This window comes from Eretmochelys imbricata, chromosome 7 (assembly GCF_965152235.1).
Source record: "Eretmochelys imbricata isolate rEreImb1 chromosome 7, rEreImb1.hap1, whole genome shotgun sequence".
Classification (NCBI taxonomy): domain Eukaryota; kingdom Metazoa; phylum Chordata; order Testudines; family Cheloniidae; genus Eretmochelys; species Eretmochelys imbricata.
In genome coordinates, this window is record NC_135578.1 from 108,511,373 (window position 1) to 108,533,986 (window position 22,614).

Genomic DNA, 22,614 nt, shown 5'->3' on the forward strand with positions numbered 1-22,614 from the left:
TTAGTATAGAGATGGAAGTGGAAAAGCAATATGCAGGGCACCTTAGAGATAAGAATGAGGAGATTCAGCATGATTTAGAATTAAAAACACACACACACACACACACACACACACACCACTAAACAACAACATCAGAACTTGCTTAAGTGCTTGCAGGATCAGGCCCCAAGATGGTAAGATTTTTGGGACAGACCTTATCTGTATACATTCTGAAATGCCAGTGTCGTTACTGAGGCTATACAAATCAGTTAGAAAGAGAGCTGGACGAAGAAGAGAATGGACATCTGGCAAAGTCTGGCATGACAAACGGTGAAGGGAAAGAAAAAAAATATTTTTGCTGTATAATGTTTTAATAAGCCTTTCTTTAAAAAAAAATCAAAAGTATAGCCTTTCAACATATAGTACGTTAACTTTGTTTAAAAATTCCCCTACTGTCCTGCTAGGCAGGGGCAAGACAGCTTCTCCGATAAACCTGCATAAAGCATGAGTCATTCATTTCAAGTTCATGATTAACGTGTAGGTGTCACACCCTGAACCAAGCACGTACAGCACATTATTCTTTAGTTCATGAGTAAATAATATAATATTTGGAAAATTCTTTTTGTATATCCAAGTCAAACTCTAGAAGAGCATACTGTGAATGCAGAAAGGTACAATGCTGCAAGAATTAAAACACAAAACATAGCATCAGAAGTATGCTAGGAACTATAAAGACAATGAGACTATTATACCTTCACCCCAGAGATGAAGGGGATATGAGATACTAAGTGATCACAGTGAATTTTGGCATACATCATTAGCTCTACACTTTTAATGCAGTTTTAATCCACTTGGGACTACCATTTTTAGCCTCCTGGGAGATATGTTAGAGAGTCTTGAAAAAGAGGCAGTGCTAGCAGGATATTAATTTTCATATTAGAGTGTACCAAGATTCCCACTGTCAGGGTCAATTCCAAAGTGTAGGATTATGCCACTGACGCAGTATCCCACAATTACTTTCCATCTCCTCACAAGCTGGCATGTCCACACTTAGGGCTTGTCTACACCAGTGGTTCTCAACCAAGAGTACATGTACCCCTGGGGGTACGCAGAGGTCTTCCAGGGGATACATCAACTCATCTAGATATTTGCCTAGTTTTACAACAGGCTACATAAAAAGCACTAGCAAAGTTAGTGCAAATTGGTTATTCTGACAAAATGAGAAATTAAGCAATTTTATGCCAACAGGAGAGTGCTTTCCCGTCGGCATAGCGTCTCTTCACCAGACACAATGCAGTTGTACCATTGTAACCCATTAGTGTAGACTACCCCTCAGTGTCATTGGCACACAGCACTTCCTGCACTGTAGCAGTGGACAGAGGATTCAGTTGGAGAAAGGAGTGAAGGGGGGCAAAGTATTAACAACTGAATCCTCTGGGTTTTGCTGATAATCACTGTTGCCAACAAGGGAAATTTGCATAACTGTCTGTTACCAACCTCTATTTTCAGACTCCTAACATTCACCTTTCAGGACAAAAGGTTAAAAGACTTCACTTCCATCCAAATGTCTTTTTGATAAAGCTAAAAACAAACAAAAAACTGTTCAGCTACTTAGTAAAAAGGAAGGATGAAAAATAGTGACATTCCATAGTCTTCATAGAAATATTGTTACAATGAATATGGCCTAAGACATATTTTATGCAAGATGGGTCCTGTAAGGTATCATTGGAAAGGTTATAATTTACTGACTGTGATTATCCAATTTGTATGCATGTATAATTTCTGTGTCTAAGGTTAGGAATATTAACTATGTGACAATTACAATTGTGTGTGTATTTGGGAGACACGCACTAGACAACAGGCCATTATCAGCTTTGATGGGCCATTAGGAAGAAACAGTAACACTTGGAAGATACTAATCTCTCCCCTTCCTGAGAGGCGATCTGGAATGTAGCTGTGACATTAGTAGGTCAGGCAGTCCTGTCACCTGGGACTAAACACCTGCGCTCCTCCTAAGGCTGAAGGGCAGCATGGAAGAAAGCATGAAGGTGCCTGTGAAAATTTAACAAGAGGGCAATGAAAGCTGGCATTATTGGCCAGAAATGGAAATTTACTATCAAGATTTCAACAAGAGATGATAGCTAGGGTGGGAACGGGCCTTGAAAGTGAAGACAAGTACCTTATATTTGATAAAAAAGGTGGGCCATTTCCAGCACAAATCCAGGGTTTAACAAGAACGTCTGAGGAACAATGGGGCAGGGGGGAGAATAGGAAAAAACAAGGGGAAATAGGTTACCTTGTATAATGACTTAGGCTTAAATAGAGACTGGGAGTGGCTAAGTTAATTGTATCCAATTTGCAAATTAATTCCAATTCAGCAGTCTCTCGCTGGAGTCTGGTTTTGAAGTTTTTCTGTTGTAATATCGCAACTTTCATGTCTGTAATCGCGTGACCAGAGAGATTGAAGTGTTCTCCGACTGGTTTATGAATGTTATAATTCTTGACATCTGATTTGTGTCCATTTATTCTTTTACGTAGACTGTCCAGTGATCACTTCAGATAAGCTATTACCAGCAGGAGAGTGGGGTGGGGAGAGAGAAAACCTTTTGTAGTGATAAAAACCCATTTTTTCATGGTCTGTGTGTATAAAAACATCCTCACTGTATTTTCCACTTTATGCAGCCGATGAAGCGAGCTGTAGCTCAAGAAAGCTTATGCTCAAATAAATTCGTTAGTCTCTAAGGTGCCACAAGTACTCCTTTTCTTTTTGCGAATACAGACCAACACGGCTGCTACTCTGAAACCTTATATTTGATGTGACAAAGAAAGGGGAGCCAGTGAAGGAATGCAAATGAGTGACATGGTCAAAGCAATGAGCTAGGAAAACAATCCCTGCAGCAGTATTTTCAAATGATATTAGTTGGGCAAGACAGTATTTGTCAAGACCAAAGAAGAAGAGTTGCGGTAATCAAGACACAATGAGGAAAGCCTTGACAAAAGCTTTAGCTGTGTGGATGATAGGAAAGGCCATACCTTAAAAAACTTACGACAGATAGGACAATATCCTGGACAACCTTACTAAATTAATGTTAAATCTTATTAAATTAAATATAAGTATTTCAGGAGTTCATTGTACTGCTGAGGGACTGTATGTGATTTCATGAAGGAGAGGGAACAAAGCCCTGCAGGAATTAAGAACAGTGCGGGGGTGGGGGGGTGGGGAGGGTAGGCAAACTAATTCATGCTTTAACACCTCCAGAGAGAGAGTTATCACTACCCAGAGAGAGACTCAAATATGCTGGTTCAAACTGGATTCTCCAGGGATCAAACAAACAAACAAAGGATTTTTGGTTAAATAGCCTGAGCTTAAACTGACCAAATGATCACCAATACAGCAAATGGACAGGACCTCTGATCCAAGAGGGGTTGGAAGGTCTTTGACCTTCTGAGGCCCCATAAGATTTTGGTGCTTGTTCTGAGCTGAAGTTGTGATGAACTTGTGATCACGGGGGGAGGGACACGAACCTGTATGGGGTTTGAAGTATCTCCAACCAGAATTCTTGTTGGAAGGAGGGGGTGGTCTCTGGTAAGCTTAATAGCATATGTCTACGTTCAGTTTGGTGTTTAATGTGTTCATAGATATTTAGGTCAGAAGGGACCATTATGTTCATCTAGTCTGACCTCCTGCACAACGCAGGCCACAGAATTTCACCCACCACTCCTGCAAAAAACCTCTCACCTATGTCTGAGCTATTGAAGTCCTCAAATCATGGTTTAAAGACTTCAGGGAGCAGAGAATCCTCCAGCAAGTGACCCATGCTACAGAGGAAGGCGAAAAACCTCCAGGGCCTCTTCCAATCTGCCCTGGAGGAAAATTCCTTCCCGACCCCAAATTTGGCAATCAGCTAAACCCTGAGCATACAGGCAAGATTCATCAGCCAGATACTACAGAAAATGAAGGGTTCATGTAGCGTTCATGCACCTGGAAACAGTCAGGGCACACCCTGACTGTTGTGTAGGAGCAATGCACACATTGCTCTGCTCTGTCCAAGGACATGGACCATGGAAACATGGACCATCTGGGAAGTCAAAATAAGGACATCAACCGTGGGAAGCTTCCTCGGCCTAAGCTCAAGGCCTGAGAACAAAGATTGTAGTAGATAGAGGCTAGTAAATAGGAATATTAATCAAAGTCATATTATTTTCTTTGTTGATGCCTTTTGCGATCGGTTGGGGTATGTAATGCGCAGCGGGGAGAGAAATAAAAGAGAGGTGGAAAAGCTGACAGGGGCAATCCCGTCAGCAGACCAGCCTGCTTGCTTGCCTAAAGCCGTGTCCTGTCTTGTACTGAACCGCCACAACTGGCGCCCAAACGTGGGGCCCTCAGCACTCACCTCGCCCTGCAAGGGTTTCAGACGCGTCACTCATCCGCTTCGTGGATTCCGGTGAGTATTTTTCATTGTGGTAAGTATGGGAAGCTCCCTCTCTGTTTTGCAAGTGCAACACCGCTGTGAGCTACAGTATTTGCTGCGTAAGGCTCAGCATGACTGTCCCACTCGAGAGCTCACTCTCCTGCTACAGGAGGTGAGTGCCCAGTGCCCGTGGTACCCTGAAGATGGAACCCTAAAGCTCGCGGACTGGGAGCGGTTGGGCCAAACATTGCACAAGGAGCCTCGGGCGCCCGTGCAGGCTTTACAAGCCTGGCACCTCTGCCGCGATGCGATACAGCGTGTCGCTTCGGACAGGCCGCCCCCCCCCACGCCAACAGAGGGGCTGCCAATCTCGCCACCCCCGTCTGCTCCTGCAACCATCCCTCCCCCTGCTTCGCCCCCAAGGCCTCTATTACCACCGCCTCCCTGGCCTTCCCCACCGGAGCCAGTGTGTGATCACCCTCCCCCCGTGGGGCCCCATGCTCCGGGGCCCCCCGGAGGGTCATCCGCGTCTGCTCAGGGGCTTTCGCTGGTGCAACAAATGGTCCATGCAGCGAAGACTCGCTCAGATCTTACAGCAGAGGAGCTGGCTGAGCTGGTCTCAGTCTGTCCGGTGACCTGGCAGGATGATGGCCAGGGCAACCAGCTTGCAAACTGGGTCAGTTTGCCTTACTCGGTGATCAGAGAGGTAAAGAAAGTGATTCGCAAGTTCAGTCTGACTAGCACGTATGTGCGTGGTCTCATTGAAGGGCTAGGTTCTGGGTATTCCCTGGTCCCTGAGGACTGGAAGGCGCTGTTGCGCATGATGCTGACACCTAGTCAGTATGTTATTTGGCTTAGTGAATTTCGGCAGATGGCGGAACGCCAGGCCCAGGTGTATAGAGAGCAAGGTATCATTTATGAGCACTTGGCAGGGGAGGGCCAATTTGCTACTGTCCAGCTGCAGTCTCAACTCCCTCAGGCCGTCTTCCCCATTATTTCCACCTGCGCCCAGCATGCTTTCCGGAAGGTCCCGGATTCAGGCAAGCCTACTAAATGCTTTGCCAGTATCCGTCAGGGTGCATCAGAGTCCTTTATGGATTTCACCAACAGATTGCAGGAGGCTATCCTCCGGCAGGTGAATAGCCCTGCAGCAGCTCAGATCCTCTTAAAAATGCGAACGAGGATTGCCGCCGTGCTCTCCAGGCGGCACAAGCCTCCGGGATTCTAGAGCTGTCAGACATGTTGCGGGCGTGCCAAAACATTGGCACCCAAGCCCATAAGGCTGGAGTTCTGGCTGCTGCCCTGCGGAAAAGCAGGAAGGAGGGGAAGCGTTGTTACCGCTGTGGTAAGGAGGGTCACTTTCAGCGGGAGTGCTGCTCCTCGGCGGTGCCAGCCCGCCCCTCAAAGAAGTGTCCCAAGTGTAGGAAGGGCTATCATGGGCTAATCAGTGTCGTAGCGGGTCGGGAAACCGCACAACGGGTCCCCCCCGAACCCAGGGCCAAACGGGGGTGTTTCCCACTCAGACAACTGTTCCTCTGCCTCAAAACCCATAGACTCCATGAAGGCGGCGACTGCCGGAAGTGCAGGGCTTGATTTGATTATGCAGGAGGATGCTGACTTTCGATTGCCGGGGGAGGTTTGCGCCATACCTACCCAGGTGACAGGACCTCTCCCTGCCGGATTTGTGGGCCTGGTTCTCCCTCGCTCACACGCTGGGAAACAGGGTTTTTTTTGTCATTCCAGGGGTCACTGACACCGACTACACCGGCATTATTAAGGTTCAGGTATGGACCCATCTTCCACAGTCGCTCCCGCGTGGACGGTCAATTGCGCAATTGATTTTAGTCCCCTATCAGGTGCCAGCTGCGGAGGATCGAGCCTGGGGCGGAGGTGGTTTTGGATCGACGCTGGCTCAGTCGCCATCTCACAACACGTCCTCTCCACTTGTTGCTCTAACAATGTCGGTCCGCCCCTCGAAACCTCAGTTAACACTTCTTTTAAATAATTTTCCTTTTACAGGGCTGGTGGACACTGGAGCTGACGTTACGGTGATTCGCGATCCGGAGTGGCCGGTTAGTTGGCCAACAGTTCCTTCTAAAGAGTTGTGGGGGATTGGGGGTAGTAAACCCGGGCGCCAAAGTTTGTCTTGGGTCACGGTCTCTACACCGGAGGCCGTGCCCTTGCTACAATCCGTCCTTTTGTGCTCCCTGTCCACCTCAATATTTGGGGCCGTGACTTGCTTACAAAGCTGGATACCACCCTCGATATTAATATCTAATGGCCCAAAATCCTCCCGCACCCACCTTGCCCTCAGCATTACCCTTGGTGTGGCAATCCTTAGAGCCCGTATGGATTGACCAGTGGCCCCTCCCTATAGAGAAGCTAAAAGCACTTCAGTCACTTGTGCAGCAACATTTGCATGCACAGCGCTTGGAACGTTCCACTAGTCCCTGGAACACCCCGGTGTTCGTTATTAAGAAAAAATCGGGTGCATGGCGGCTGTTACATGATCTAAAGGAAATAAATAACGCATACAACCCATGGGCCCCTTACAATTTGGCTTACCAAACCCGAATTTAATTCCTCAAACCGATCAGCTTTGTGTGTTAGATTTAAAGGATTGTTTTTTTACCATTCCCCTTTGCCCACAAGACCGCGAAAAATTCATGTTTATGGTGCCACAATATAATAATCAGCAACCCTCTCATAGGTATCAATGGAAAGTCTTGCCCCAGGGAATGCAAAATAGTCCGACCTTGTGTCAGCTTTTTGTGGATCAGGCCCTTGCCCCTTTTCGTGCCCGATACCCCACACTAAAGGTCTACCATTATATGGATGACATTTTGCTTAGTGGTCCCCAGGTTACGGCAGAACAGCTTGAATCTCTGTCCCAGATTCTCGGCCAACATGGCCTATTAGTGACACCAGAAAAAATCCAACGCTCTTATCCCTACCACTACCTCGGGCATAAGGTTTTACAAACCTATGCCGCCCCTGTTCGCCCCGAACTAGTTCTACCTCAACCCCTAACCCTTGTTAAATTACAACAGGTTTTGGGTCATTTAAATTGGATTCGACCCTACTTCTGTCTCCCCACATCAATGCTGCGGCCGTTGTTCGAGCTCCTACGTGGAGCTCGGGCACCGGGCGCAGTTATTGCCGTCACTGAAGAGCACCTTGCCTGCATTCGGCAGATCAAGTCAGCAGTTTGTGGATAGACTCACTGAGATCCGTCCCCTACGGTTGGTTCTCCTTGCCACCCCTCATACGCCTACTGCGGCTCTGTTTGTCCCTCGTACGGACACAGCCGTCTCTATCATAGAGTGGATATATTTGTCATCCACTCCTCCTCGGAACATTTATCCTTATTTAGATGCCTTGTCCGATCTTGTTCGTAAAGCCCGCCACCGTGCAGTGCAACTCACGGGTACCAATGTAGTTGCCATTGCGTTCCCATTGTCCCGTAGTGAATTTGATACCTCCTTGGCCTGGCAGGTTGCTCTTTGTGATTATGTGGGAGAGATCTCTTATAATCCCCCAAAAGATCCCCGATTGGTAATTACCCAACAGGTGCCCCTAGTTGTCCATTGTCTTAGCCGCTCTCAACCCATTGTTTCAGCCGTCACTCTTTTTACTGATGGCTCTCCAAGTCGAGGTGTTGTCACCTATCAATTAGGTGACCCCCCTCGTTGGCATTCTCGTTTTACACTGCCTCAGCGTTCTGCGCAGCGCTCAGAATTGGCTGCTGTTGTTTTGGCCTTTCAACTTTTTGTTGATTGTCCCTTTAATTTGATTGTGGACACCCATTATGTTTATCAAGTAATTGATCATTTACCCCTTGCCCTCATTACCCCTCAGGTCGATGCAGACCTCCTTCGCCTGTTTTTGTCTTTACAGTATATCTCATCACCACTCGTAATTTTCCTTACTTTGTTGCTCATATTTGCAGTCATACCCCTCTGCCTGGGCTACTTACTGAGGGCAATGCGCGCGCCGACCGCGCTTTACGTGGTGAGGTAAATTCCCTTTTTTCTGACCCCATTGAAAGCCATGCCTTTTTTCATCAGTCTGCCTCTGTTTTGGCCCGCCAGTTTCACATTCCTGCTGATCATGCACGTTCTATTGTTCGTTCCTGCCCCCACTGTGCCGCTACTGCCCCTACCTTTTCTTATGCCGTTAACCCCAGAGGTACTGCAGCAAATCAGCTGTGGCAAATGGATGTCACTCACGTGCCACAATTCCACCCCTATTCGTTTTTACATGTTTCCATTGATACCTATTCGGGATTCCTCTGGGCAACCCCACAGCGTGGGGAAGCCACTCCTAAAGTTATTCACCATTTGCTGGCCTGTTTTGCTGTTATGGGTCGCCCGAGCCAAATAAAAACAGATAATGCCCCAGCCTACTGCTCCACAGCCCTTTCCGCCTTTTGTGTCCAATGGGACGTCCGTCTCACACACGGGATCCCTCATAACTCCACGGGCCAAGCCATTGTTGAACGTGCAAATTGCACGCTAAAAACCTTGCTTGATAAACAATTAAAACAAGGGGAGCTGCGTCTCTGAACCTTAGGAGACATTCAGCAACAATTGCATATCCTTTTGTTTACTCTAAATAATTTAACACTGAATGCAGATCAGCAGACCCCCACGGATCGGCATTTTCATAAATCCGAGGTGCTGGAAAGACCATGTGTCTATTACCGTCAGCTGCCTGATCCACAATGGCTGGGCCCAGTACCTCTAATCACTTGGGGTCGGGGATATGCTGCTGTGTCTCTCCCTGCAGGACCGTTGTGGGTTCCGGCCCGGTGCGTGCGGCCAGCACTGAAGCAGCATGGCGTGGCACCAGGGACTATCGAACCCCATACCGGAGTTTCAGCTGACCCTGGAGGAGAGCACAGTGCCTCCCGGGTCGACAACGAAGGGACAGAAACAGAAGAGGCGTAGTGTCCCAAGCCAGCCCGTGACATGGGGAGCAGTAAAAGCATTGGTTGCCGCGGCTCAACAACAGCTGGCAGCAAACCAACAGCCAGAGACTCCTGAGACTTTGTTTGTGGCAATTCTTGCCCAAATTACTGCTAATTCTGTATTGATTGTATGCCTCTTGTGCCTGCTATTTCCTGTAGGGGTTGGCTCGGGAGCGCTTTCTCCGTTACTAGCCCGAATGACATATAACCTATGGGAAAGATTGGCTTCAATAGCAAATGTTACCCACTTTTGTTTATCTAATTCTGTAGCAGCTGGAGAATTGTTAGGTACATGCCTTATCCCAGTATGTCATCACCCTGAGGAAATAGGGAATGAGACGATGCTCGCTGCTTACGCGAATCTCTCTTCCCAATACTCTGGTATGGCTAATTGGGGCCCGGCCAATTATACTTTGTCTCACACGGCCATATCCCTCCACACACTGTACCCGGGCGGGGCCAACAATGTCACCTGTGCACGTGTGGTTAACTGCACTAGTACAAAGGTGCCCTTGGGCTGTCAGCAAGTTCCTCAACCCTTTTTAAATTGTTCCCACGCCGTAAATGTTTCGTACAATTATGGCCATATCATCCTACCATCAGGGTGGTTTTTTACCTGCGGCTCATGCACCTTTAGTTATATTCCCGCAAATTTAAGCGATGGCACCCTTTGCTGCCTCAGCAGAATGACACTCATTCTGCCTTTTGCCGGCCAAAAGCGCAGTAAAAGAGGTGTACCCCTTTCAGAAGACTGTGTTGCAGATGTTGATCTCCTTAGCCACGCTGAGTATACCGCCTTAGCGGCCTCTATTGTTGGAGTTCCTGGACTTGCCACTTATACAGCCAGAACTTTAAATAACCTAGCATGCTTTGCGGCAAAGGCAATTAATACAACATCCCAGGCAATTGCCCTCCTTAACACAGAGCAACACAAATTAAGGGATGCAATTTTGGATAACAGAGCAGCCATTGATTTTCTGCTCCTGAAACACCATCTAGGCTGCTCCACGTTTCAGCATATGTGTTGCTTTAATTTAACTGATAATAGTCGCTCCATAGAAACTAGACTGGCCGAATTGGCCAATCTTACGGCACACATACGCCAGGATCTGGGGTTTGAGGGCTTTTGGAATTGGCTTACAGGATGGCTGCCCTCTCTAGGATGGCTGCGACAACTTTTTGGTTATGCTGTGTTTGTAATGGTTGGGCTTATATTTTGCTGCTGCTGTATACAATGTATTCCCTCCTTGCTAAGGCTTTGCAGAGATCTGCCCTGGCAGGCTCCCCGAGTTATGTCCTTGTCTGTCCGGGAGTTAAATCACTTGCAAAAGCAAATTGATGGCTACCATGAGATGGCCAAGCACAAATAATAACAAAAGGGGGGATGAAGGGTTCATGTAGCGTTCATGCACCTGGAAACAGTCAGGGCACACCCTGACTGTTGTGTAGGAGCAATGCACACATTGCTCTGCTCTGTCCAAGGACATGGACCATGGAAACATGGACCATCTGGGAAGTCAAAATAAGGACATCAACTGTGGGAAGCTTCCTCGGCCTAAGCTCAAGGCCTGAGAACAAAGATTGTAGTAGATACAGGCTAGTAAATTGGAATATTAATCAAAGTCATATTATTTTCTTTGTTGATGCCTTTTGCGGTCGGTTGGGGTATGTAATGCACAGGGGGGAGAGAAATAAAAGAGAGGTGGAAAAGCTGACAGGGGCAATCCCGTCAGCAGACCAGCCTGCTTGCTTGCCTAAAGCCGTGTCCTGTCTTGTATTGAACCGCCACAAGAAAATTCTTTCCTGGGTAACTCAGATCCCACCCCATCTAATATCCCATCACAGGCCATTGGGCCTATTAACCATGAATATTTAATTACCAAAACCATGTTATCCCAACATATCTCCTCCATAAACTTATCGAGTTTAATCTTAAAGCCAGATAGATCTTTTGCCCCCACTGCTTCCCTTGGAAGGTGTTCTTTCTGTAATGCTCATACTTTAAGAATAAATGTTCTTGGTTAGAAAGAGCTGTGTGGTAACTTAACTGTGGCGATTACATTGTGTACTGTCTGCAGAGAGAAGCAAAGCAGGCCTGCTTAGGCAGTTTGTCTTCTGCTGTGGCTACCACAGCATAGTCAGGAGATTGTGCAGTCTGGAAATACCCTGATCAAGAGGGAGAGAAATGAGGCTCTCCGCCCAAGAGAGGTGATGGCTGAGGAGCCTGGAGCAGGGTGCCTTTGTTGAACCACAGAGGGGAAATGCAGGTGCAATTGCCCTGAAGTGTGACAGTTATGCTCAAAGAAAGAATCAGCAAGATTTAGATACAGCCTGGATGTGAGGCTATAGAAAGGACTCCCACACTACAGATGTAGTATCTGGCTGATGAATCTTGCCCATATGCTTAGGGTTTAGCTGATCGCCAAATTTGGGGTCGGGAAGGAATTTTCCTCCAGGGCAGATTGGAAGAGGCCCTGGAGGTTTTTCGCCTTCCTCTGTAGCATGGGGCACGGGTCACTTGCTGGAGGATTCACCTTGATTATCATACACATTGTAAGGAGAGTGATCACTTTAGATAAGCTATTACCAGCAGGAGAGTAGGATGGGGGAGAGAAAACCTTTTGTAGTGATAAACACCCATTTTTTCATGGTTTGTGTGTATAAAAACATCTTCTGTATTTTCCGTAGTATGCATCCGATGAAGTGGGCTGTAGCTCATGAAAGCTTATGCTCAAATAAATTGGTTAGTCTCTAAGGTGCCACAAGTACTCCTTTTCTATTTTTGCAATACAGACTAACACGGCTGTTACTCTGAAACTAGTGATTTAAAATGTAGAGTAAAAAACTGAATAGTCTCTGAAGACTGAAAGCAGTCTGTTTTTGAGAGTGTTTTTGTCAATGGAAGAGAACCTATGTACACACACAAATAAATTCATATATTTGTTTATGAATGAAAGAATGTAGCGCTGTCCAGGGTCTCACAGCAACCAGCAAGTGAGTCAGAACGACAGGGATGAGGATGTGAGTCTAAAACTAGAAGATTCAGAGCTTTTGACACACTAGATCCATTTTTATCTGCCAAGGCTTACTGAATTATTCCTTGCTCATAAAGCTATCCTGAAAGTTGATTTAAGACAGGCAGCATTCCTTAATCATTAACAAGGAAATAATTTTGGTTTCATACTCTGAAGTTTCACTCACTCATATCTCTTTTTCTAAAGAGTGTTTATTTAGTTTCCATACAGATTTAGGCAAAAAGGTACTATACATGGTTGTGAAAGGTTTATGCTGACAAATGGTGAAATCCATCATCAGTTTCTAATAAGGTGAAGTAGCAAGTCACAGTTAAAATTTCAGAGGAGCTCGATGACTGTTTCAAACCTTCAATTATATCAGTCACATGAATGCAGTCAGCACTACTTGCTCTCTTTCAATTAAACTCTAAAAAAAGATAGTGGCCAGCCAGCTTAGGTATCCTACTTCCATTTTATGTTCTGGACCTCTTGTCTCTGGAAGTGAGCACACTTTTGTACCCCAAGGTTTGGGGGGAAGGGAGAGAATAAAATCCTATAGTAATACCTCCCACACTTTCAGGTCCCTGTATTGTAACAGCTGACTGCATGACAATCTCAGAAATGCGAGTGTTCATTTTCTCTTAAGGCTTATTTCCTTAGGTACAGATGCAGTTTCTCTCTCATCTAAGTGAAGAGTTAAATTTTCACAAACTAGAACATAGGTCCCCATTTATAAAGCTTGTCTATATTTTAAATGCGGTAGCACTTCAGTGTAGATTCCCTATAGCAACGGGAGCTCTCCCACTGACATAGGTAATCCACCTTCCTGAGAGGCAGTAGCTAGGTCGAAGGTGATATATGCCATCATGTGCCAGCAATGCCCCCCCTGCCATGTACATTGGCCAAACCAGACAGTCTCTACACAAAGAATAAATGGACACAAATCAGACATCAGGAATTATAACATTCAAAAACCAGTCGGAGAACACTTCAATCTCTCTGGTCACTCGATTACAGACCTAAAAGTGGCAATTCCTCAACAAAAAAACTTCAAAAACAGACTCCAATGAGAGACTGCTGAATTGGAATTAATTTGCAAACTGGACACCATTACATTAGCCTTGAATAGAGACTGGGAGTGGATGTGTCATTACACAAAGTAAAACTATTTCCCCATGTTTATTTCCCCCCCCCCCCACTGTTCCTCAGATGTTCTTGTCAACTGCTGGAAATGGCCCACCTTGATTATCACTACAAAAGGTTTGTTTTTGTTTTTTCCCCCTCTCCTGCTGGTAATAGCTCACCTTACCTGATCGCTCTCGTTACAGTGTGTATGGTAACACCCATTGTTCCATGTTCTTTTTGTATATAAAATCTCCCCACTGTATTTTCCACTGCATGCATCCGATGAAGTGAGCTGTAGCTCACGAAAGCTTATGCTCAAATAAATTTGTTAGTCTCCAAGGTGCCACAAGTACTCCTTTTCTTTCTATGTATTAGGCCACTTCTAAACAAAACTATTTCACCTTTGGAAAGCATCAGGTTTTATCTGAAATTGCTTAAATTTTGGGATATGCCAATGGATAACAAAGTTGGACCCTAGTGCTGCAAGGACTTAAGCACGTAACTTTATGCATGGCAAGTAGTTCCAGTTGCTTCAATGGGACTGCTCACAGTGTCTAAAGTTAACCATGCATTTAAGGCTTCGCAGGATCAGAGCCTTTACTGGCAAGAATCATAAAAAGAGACCGTTACAATGATCTCCTACATAACACAGGCCAAAAAACCTCATACAATAATTTTTGTATCAAGCCCATATCTTCTTTGAGCTATGCATATCTTATAGAAAGAAAGACACTTAAAGTAACTGAAAGTCCACTACTTCCTTAGGTAACCTGATCCAATTGTTAAATTACCCTCACTGTTAAAATATGTGCCTTATTTAATCTGATCTGACTATGCCTTTTTCTGCTTGATTAGAGAGCTATTATCAAAAATCTCTTCTCCATGTAGATATTCTATAAACACTTGAATCTGAAGTGAGTTTTAAAAGGGTATATTCCATTGCAGGGAATTACTTCAACTGCTGATATGCATCCATCTCCTCCACAGAAACAGGAGCCTTTCTGCAGCACCAACACTATAATAGTTTGTTTCCTAGGAAAGTGCCCTTTTTTGTTAATTCACATTTGCTCCTATAGATCCAATTACAAGGTAGTTCTAAAAACACCTCTGTTCTTGCAAAAAGGCATGGGGTCTTTGGTGACACCAACCAGTGAGAAGTTGTGTTAGACTGAATGTTTTCTGAGTGAAATGTCAGACATTTTATATTTATCCTGAAAATACTGGCTCAGTACTAACAGCAGGAAAAATATCACCTAAAGTCAAAACCCTTTTTGGACACCCGTTTCTCCTTTCACAAGTGTCTGATCCAAGCAGTAACTACAATCAATCTTGTTCAGTTTGAGAGATCACAGTCCAAAACATTATGGTTGCAGGTGGCGTGTGTGTTTTATCCTTCAAAATTTCTCGTCACACAATTCCTCTTAGCCCAAAGAGCTCTTTATTGCTTTCTCCCCTCCCTTGAAGACGACCACCTGGTTAAGAGTCTCTTGTCATATCATGTTTTTAACTGATCAGTTAGTACCAAGGAATTCCTCATCTTCTACTAAGATATATCCTTGTAGTAAGAGTCATTACATCCATATTTGTAATCTGCATGGTGATACATGCCAGGAGATCCTAGGTAATATGTAAACAAGAACTGCTAACAATTTATTCTAGAACAAGTCAATAAATGTTCAAAACATACTTTGTTTTAATATGTTGTAATCACCCAGTTAGATTTTCATGCTGCAGACATATATCATGGACAGTTAAGGATCTAACATATAGTGCCAGAGTAATCTAAAGATTCTATATAGAGATTCAATAACGCTTTAGGTCCACAAACAAAAAAACAGCTACGATTAGAGAAAGCCTGTGTAAACACAAGCAGATATCACTCAGATTAGGGCATAATGTCAGCCTTCTTGTGAAGTCAAACAACTGGAATACATTCATTGTAATAAAGCCAATCCAGTTAAGTTGTTCTTTCCACTATCTAAGAGATCAGTCAGGAATTTAAATGTTCTATTGGTCCAAAACTTGCTATTCAATCCTGAAGAAATATCAAAAAGACATTTACTCTTAATACCTCCTGCCCTGACAGTTTTAGGAACACTTTTACAAACAATACAGCTGTTTTGAAGCTCTCCCCCATCTCCACAAATTTACTGGTCCAGGACCAGTAACAAATTTTGTTTCCTGTTAATGGATATACATTTTTAGACATCCTTAAAAAAAATTAAGGAGCCAATTTTCATTTTTAAAATTGTAATAGATTTCCTTTACCAAGTCTACATACCAAGTTACATAATTCACTGTTTAAAAATCAATTCATTTTGATATCAAGTACTACACTTGACCTGAGTGTCTCTGCCAGTTTGGGGTTTTCATATTTCTTTCCTTGTTGCTGTGTGCAAAAACATACACACAACAGAAACTGAATGCAGTTAAAAAAATGAATATACTCAAGGGGGCTATCAAATGCACAAACTAAGAGACATATTGCTGGCCCTGCCCGGGACCCAGTCTTTCACTTATAGAAATCCCAAGTATTACTTGCAACAATAGTAGGTAAAGAGTTTCTAACACATGGCTGTGTTCCTTTAAATATATGAAATAGAGAAATCATTGTTTACTGGTAAAGGAACTAGGTATTTGAGAGCAGAATTCTAATAAAAGCTCTCCCACAGGACTTGTGTGATTTTGACCCGAGACAGTGTCTCAATTTCCTTCATCAATAAAATGGAGAGAATACTTACCTATTTCTAGGGATGTCAAGAGGCTTACATTCAATAGTGTTGGCAGATTAATTTGAGCTCTTCAAATGGAAGGCCTTAGATATATAGACTAATATTTTGCATGGCTTATCACTCACCTGAGATTCAGTCCAAACCATACACATGCATTGTTTAAACAGAATGAAAGTGAAGCTTTTTAAAAAAAAAAGAGCAATACATATTCCACATGAAACATTTTGACAACTGACACAATTATGAAACATTTCAATGACATAGATTATGGCTCTACTGTTTACTAACTGATAAAACACTGGCATATAATCTGATTACTTACATCATTGGGGAATACAGACCATTATAATGGCCAAGGAACAAAATACACTATCAACTTAAACAAAATTCAGACAAGTGCATCTTTTTTAACTTCTTATTACTAAAAGAAATAGCTAGTTACAGAAATACACTTCTTTTTTTCAGATTTACTTTACACATTTTAAAGTACTTTGTGTATAATCAGTTTCACTACTTTCATTTTCTCCTGTTTGCAAAGGTCAGCAACAGACAGGAAAGAAAAAAACATTTAAAAATAAGGCATGTGGCTGTAACCTCAACAAAAATTGGCAAGAAGGCAAAGGGGCAGATGTAGCATCAGATTACTTTTCACTTACTCATTATTTTAAACAGAGTAGAGTTCAGGTTTACAGCATTCCTTTAAATTTTCAATCAGTAAGAATCCAATCCTGCAATTGTCAGCGTGCAAACAGACTGCTGCACCCTCACAAGGCCCCCCTGAAGTAAATGGGTTCCACAAGACCACAGTAATCCCTGCAACTGACAGCATACAGATGATTAAAAGCCTTTAGGCCCCAAGAACGTCAATCTCAAAGACTAGCGTGTGCAAGTTTGTTATTTTACTATTCATGTGCAGAGTAATAATTTTCTACAAATTGATAGAAAGCTATAACTATATCAGTTTAAAATTAGAGTTTGTATAAACATGTATTCAATTAATAAACTATCCTGTAGACCAGCTTTTGTCAGCAGACATTTTATAAGTGGTTGTTATAAGATAGTTATAATGTGGTTTATAAACTAAAATGTTCAGACCCTAAACTATAAATAAAGCTCCTGGACAAAATGTAATAAATAAATGATGCTAGAACAACATTACAACCCATCTCAAGTGAACTGAAGCATGCAAATTAAAATGGCAAGAGGGACATACTTTAATGCATACACACATAAACCTGGCCAAATGTTAAACTTGTTTGGGGTGGGTTTTATTTAAATGAGAATGAGAGAGAGAGAATAATTATTCTGATACATGAAGATTGATAGTATTTGAGATTATGTATTTTGTTGCTAGAAATATTCTTTACAGACTAGCTTACTCAAAAGATGGTAACTAGCTTACTCAAAAGATTTGATTATACACATGCTTATACAATTTTTCCTCAGTTTTCCTTGGACTCGCATTTTAGACAGGTACAGGTAGTAAGACTGGGAAGCAGCTAGAGTCCATGAACAGCTGCCACACTCTTCAGTGAAATATCCCAGCTATCTTAAAGTAGCCGAAGTATTTATACCATACTACAAACTAGTTAGGATCAAATATTTCCTTAATTTTAAGCCTATGTCTATTACTCAAGGGTAGAAGGTTACTTCTTAGAATAGTACTGTATTTAGTAATATCCAAAATGACTACCCTATTGCTGGGGAAAAGGGGTGTTGCAATTTCTTTCTTTGTTTTATTTTTCTTTTCTCGGTATTTGAATCTGAGTCCTTGTTTATAATCCTATGTTTCTTTACTTTTTTGGACTGTATCTTTGAATATGATTAAGTGACACATAAAAAGTTGGTACTTGCTTCAAAACAGACTTAGTCATCACAGAAGTGAGTCTAATGAGAACAAAATGCACAAAAGTACAAACCTGCCTGATTGCTCATAAAAAGAAACTCAGGAGAAGGGAGAGGGAATTGTTTACCCTATGTAAGAGATAATGTGCCAGATAACCAGCCTATATTAAGATCAATAGCAAAGAACCATTTATTTTGCACACCGTTAGTCACACAAGATGGCCTTCCTCATTTTCATGATGGTCCAAGAGGGACAGCAATCATACACCAGTCTATTACAACGGCACACATACAATATAAAGAGAGAACACAATCTATAAACAGCTGGCAGTCACACTTCCAGTTTATTTTTACAGGGGGGAAAAATTCACAGGAAAACAAAGACTGCTTTTAAACTGATTTAGACTATTAGTGATACCTCAACACCATCATCTGTCTGAACTGATGCATGATGTTTTACCCTGCCTATACTAAATTATATACACAGGGACCAGCGTTCTGTCTTGTTCTATATTTTGTGAATGACTGTAATTCTCTAAAACCATTATTAGAGTAGCAGCCTCAACAATTTATCAACAGCAAAACCTGACTGAAGCCAATTCCTATCACCAGCAGGAAGCATTAAGAAATTCACCACTGCAATGAGATATATCCTTGATGTACAATCCTTCATCAGTACAAGAATAAAAAATAGGTTGTAGAGACTGTCAACGACCACACAGCCATTTCAGCATAAGTCCCACTTTCTAATGACCAGATGACAAAGCCCCACTTCACTGGGCAATCAGCAGAGGACTACATGCCCCATACCTACACCACACACATCCCAGACTCCCATGTACAGGGCTGTATAACCAGCTCCCCTCATGGTGCTTGGATTCAGACAGCTGGCTGCAGCAACATAATGAGGAAAGGTGACTGTAAATATTGGGTTATGTTTTGCTAAGCAGGGGTAGTAAACCCTCACAACCCTACTGCTTCAGGAGTAAGGAATAACATGATCCCTACAGCATTGCCAGGCTGCAAAAGAAAGAAGGAATGAAAACTCATGTTTATCCAAAGCCAATGCTAGGCATACACAGACTAAGAAAGGACCCCCTATTCACTTTTCATTATGTGTTCTGAGGGGGGGATATTCCTACTTAGGGCCCCCAATGGGCTAGCACCACCTCTGTGTTTATTAGTGCCTCAAAGATTTCAAGATTCTCATCCTCACCCTGTAAGCACTCAGCAGCCTGCCTGAATGGGTCTCCTCCCATCCTCTGTCACCTCTCCACCCACTCCAGCCTGCCTGCCTGTCCCCAGTGGGTCTGTCATCCTCCTCATCACCTCCACACTCAGTAGCCTACCCCAGTGGGTCAGCTACCCCCTTTGTAGTCATCACCCCCACCCTGCATGGGCCCAAGTGGGTCTACCATCCTCAAGCACCTCCCCATAACCCCCACTCGCCACCCCATCTGCCCTTGCAGCAGGTCTGCCAACCTCCCCATCACCCACACTCACTATCCTGCTCCCCCTGCAGGGCTGCCTTTCCTCTTGTCACCCCCACCCTACCTGCCCCGCCAGCGGGTCCACACCCCACCCCCGCTCGCCAGCCTGCCCCGCCCCCCGCAGCGGGTCCACACCCCACCCCCGCTCGCCAGCCTGCCCCGCCCCCCGCAGCGGGTCCACCATCCTCCTCGTCACCCCCTCCCCCACACACCACCCTGCCCCCACTCCCCAGCAGGTCCTCCTTGGCACCCCCCGCTCGGCCCGCCCCGGGGGTCCGCCATCCCCCCGTCACACACACCCCGCTTGCCCCACCCACCCTTCTCCTCCCCCTCCTCCCCAGCCATACCACTCACCACGCCGCCCGCCCCTCCCCAGCGGGTCCGCCATCCCCCTCGTCACCTCCTGCTCGTCCCGCCCCCAAGGGGTCCGCCACCCCCGTCTCGCTCCCCAACCTGCCTACCCCGTGCCCTAGCCTGAGCCGGTCTGTCGGCCATGTCCTCCCACTGCCCGCCCCCGGCTGGCTCTGCCCGTCTCCTCACCCCCGCCCTCAGGCGGGCGAGCGCACCCCACCTGTCCCCAGCCCAGCCCAGCCCAGCCCAGCCCGCCTGCCCCCGGCGGCGGGAGACGCTCCCCTCCAAAAGCCGCCGAGCGCCGGCGCCTGACTCACCGGGTCGCAGCTGCAGGGTACCGTCCCTCCGGCTGCACCAGAGCGCCAGCTCCCCGCGCTGCAGGATGTAGTGATCCTTGGCTTGGAACAGCTCCATCCTCCGGAGCCCGGCGGCGGGGCCGGCGCGAGAAGCGGGGGGGGGGGGCGCAGCGAGGAACGCCGCCCCGGGCACGGGATCGCGGCGAGCTCCTGCTCCGAGCTGGGGCGCCAGAGCCCGCCGGCGCGCGACACGGCGGGAGGGGGAGGGGGGAGTGAGAGCGCGCGCGCAGCCCCTGCCTTACTGCTCCGCAGCCTCACCGCTGTCTCGAGCTTCCCAGCCCGGCCGGGTTCCGGCTCCAGCCGCGGGGCACGTGATTCCATCCGTCAGCCGCTCGCCGGCCACTTAAAGGGGCCGCGCGGTCTCACCCAGCGCCGGGGGAGCCCCCGTAGTCCTCCAGCAGCGCTCCGTGCGCGTGGCCGGTGTCACCCCCTGCCCCGGCCGGGTCGCGCCCCCTCCCCCTCAACTGTGGGGGCAAAGAGCCCGGCTGCGGGTGGGGCCACCCTAGCAGCCACCGGCCCCCTTCCCTGCAGCATATGATGCCCCTCCGGCCGCTCCGAGTCCCGGGTGAGGAACCAGCAGCCCCCCGACCGTCTAGACTGGGTGCTCGATGGACACCCAAAGCCGCAGCACGACTCTAAGCCCGAAACGCGCCTAGCCGCAACCAGCGGCTACACGTCCGGGCGCGGAAGCCTCACCCAGCGGCGGCAGATGATCTGAGCGCGATGCCAAGCGCATCTCCACAGCAGCCGCTCACCAAACACAGAAACGAGCCGTGACCTTAAGCTAGAGGTGGAAACAGGCAGACCCAAGCCAGCCCAAACCCAGAAAGGAGCAATCGTGCAATCTTAAAAGAGAGGTTGACGCAGAGAGGCACGGTCTCCCCCGTGTGTGAAATACAAGAGAGTGCAAGAAAATGTTTCCCGCAGCAAAGTCGTTTAATCAAGAAGCATGACAAACAAACAAACAAACAAAAAAGCCTAAAACTTTCCCTGGACCTGAGAAAAAGGAGAGAAACAGCAAAGATGCAATTGCACTATGCAGCCACCTGTTACTGAGTCAGGAATGGACTCTTACAACAAATGGGCACAGGATATAAACCTCCAAAGGAGGGAGCAAATTTTGGCTTAGATCCACAAAAGTACTTAGGCACCTAACTTCCATTTATTAATTGGTTTCAATATGAGTTACGTGCTTAAATACCTCTGAGGATCTGGTCTATTATGCCTGTTTCTGACAGACAGGGGTTTATCTCTTTTTTTATAGTTTGGCACCACTTGTATAGCAGCAGCTTGTGTGCCAATAAGATATTGTTATGAGGTAGGTGAAACTTTGGTATGGGTTGAGTTAAAACCTGGTTGAAATTGATAGGTAGGAATGCACCCCTCAATTCATAGAATCATAGAATAGCAGGATTGGAAGGGACCTCAGGAGGTCATCCAGTCCAACCCACTGCTCAAAGCAGGACCAATCCCCAATTAAATCATCCCAGCCAGGGCTTTGTCTAGCCTGATCTTAAAAACTTCTAAGGAAGGAGATTCCACCACCTCCCTAGATAACCCATTCCAGTGTTTCACCACCCTCCTAGTTAAAAAGTTTTTCCTAATATCCAACCTAAACCTCCCCCACTGCAACTTGAGACCATTACTCCTTGTTCTGTTATCTGCTACCACTGAGAACAGTCTAGATCCATCCTCTTTGGAACCCCCCTTTCAGGTAGTTGAAAGCAGCTATCAACCCCCCTCATTCTTCTCTTCCGCAGACTAAACAATCCCAGTTCCCTCAGCCTCCTCATAAGTCATGTGTTCCAGCCCCCTAATCATTTTTGTTGCCCTCCGCTGGACTCCTTCCAATTTTTCCACATCCTTCTTGTAGGGTGGGGCCCAAAACTGGAAACAATACTCCAGATGAGGCCTCACCAATGTCGAATAGAGGGGAACAATCACGTCCCTCCATCTGCTGGCAATGCCCCTACTTATACAGCCCAAAATGCCATTGGCCTTCTTGGCAACAACGGCACACTGTTAACTCATATCCAGCTTCTCGTCCACTGTAACCCCTAGGTCCTTTTCTGCAGAACTGCTGCCTAGCCGTTCGGTCCCTAGTCTGTAGCAGTGCATGGGATTCTTCCGTTCTAAGTGCAGGACTCTGCACTTGTCCTTGTTGAACCTCATCAGATTTCTTTTGGCCCAATCCTCTAATTTGTCTAGGTCCCTCTGTATCCTATCCATACCCTCCTCCATATCTACCATTCCTCCAAGTTTAGTGTCATCTGCAAACTTGCTGAGGGTGCAATCCACACCATCCTCCAGATCATTAATGAAGATATTGAACAAAACCAGC

At 45.8% G+C, this 22,614-nt stretch overlaps 1 protein-coding gene across 3 annotated transcripts in view; it reads right to left on the reverse strand.

The window, feature by feature from the left end:
- INPP5F (inositol polyphosphate-5-phosphatase F) overlaps positions 1 to 21,010 on the reverse strand; it is a 113,300-nt gene extending 92,290 nt beyond the window's left edge. For 2 of the 3 annotated variants that reach the window (XM_077823031.1, XM_077823029.1), the window contains exon 1: positions 20,235 to 20,484. In XM_077823031.1, coding sequence (XP_077679157.1) covers positions 20,235 to 20,331 — 97 coding nt within the window. In that variant the 5' untranslated portion in view covers positions 20,332 to 20,484. Of the gene's footprint in view, positions 1 to 20,234; positions 20,485 to 20,969 lie in introns of those variants that run through there. The other variant, XM_077823030.1, reaches the window with a different exon arrangement.
- Between the last annotated feature and the right edge of the window lie 1,604 nt (positions 21,011 to 22,614).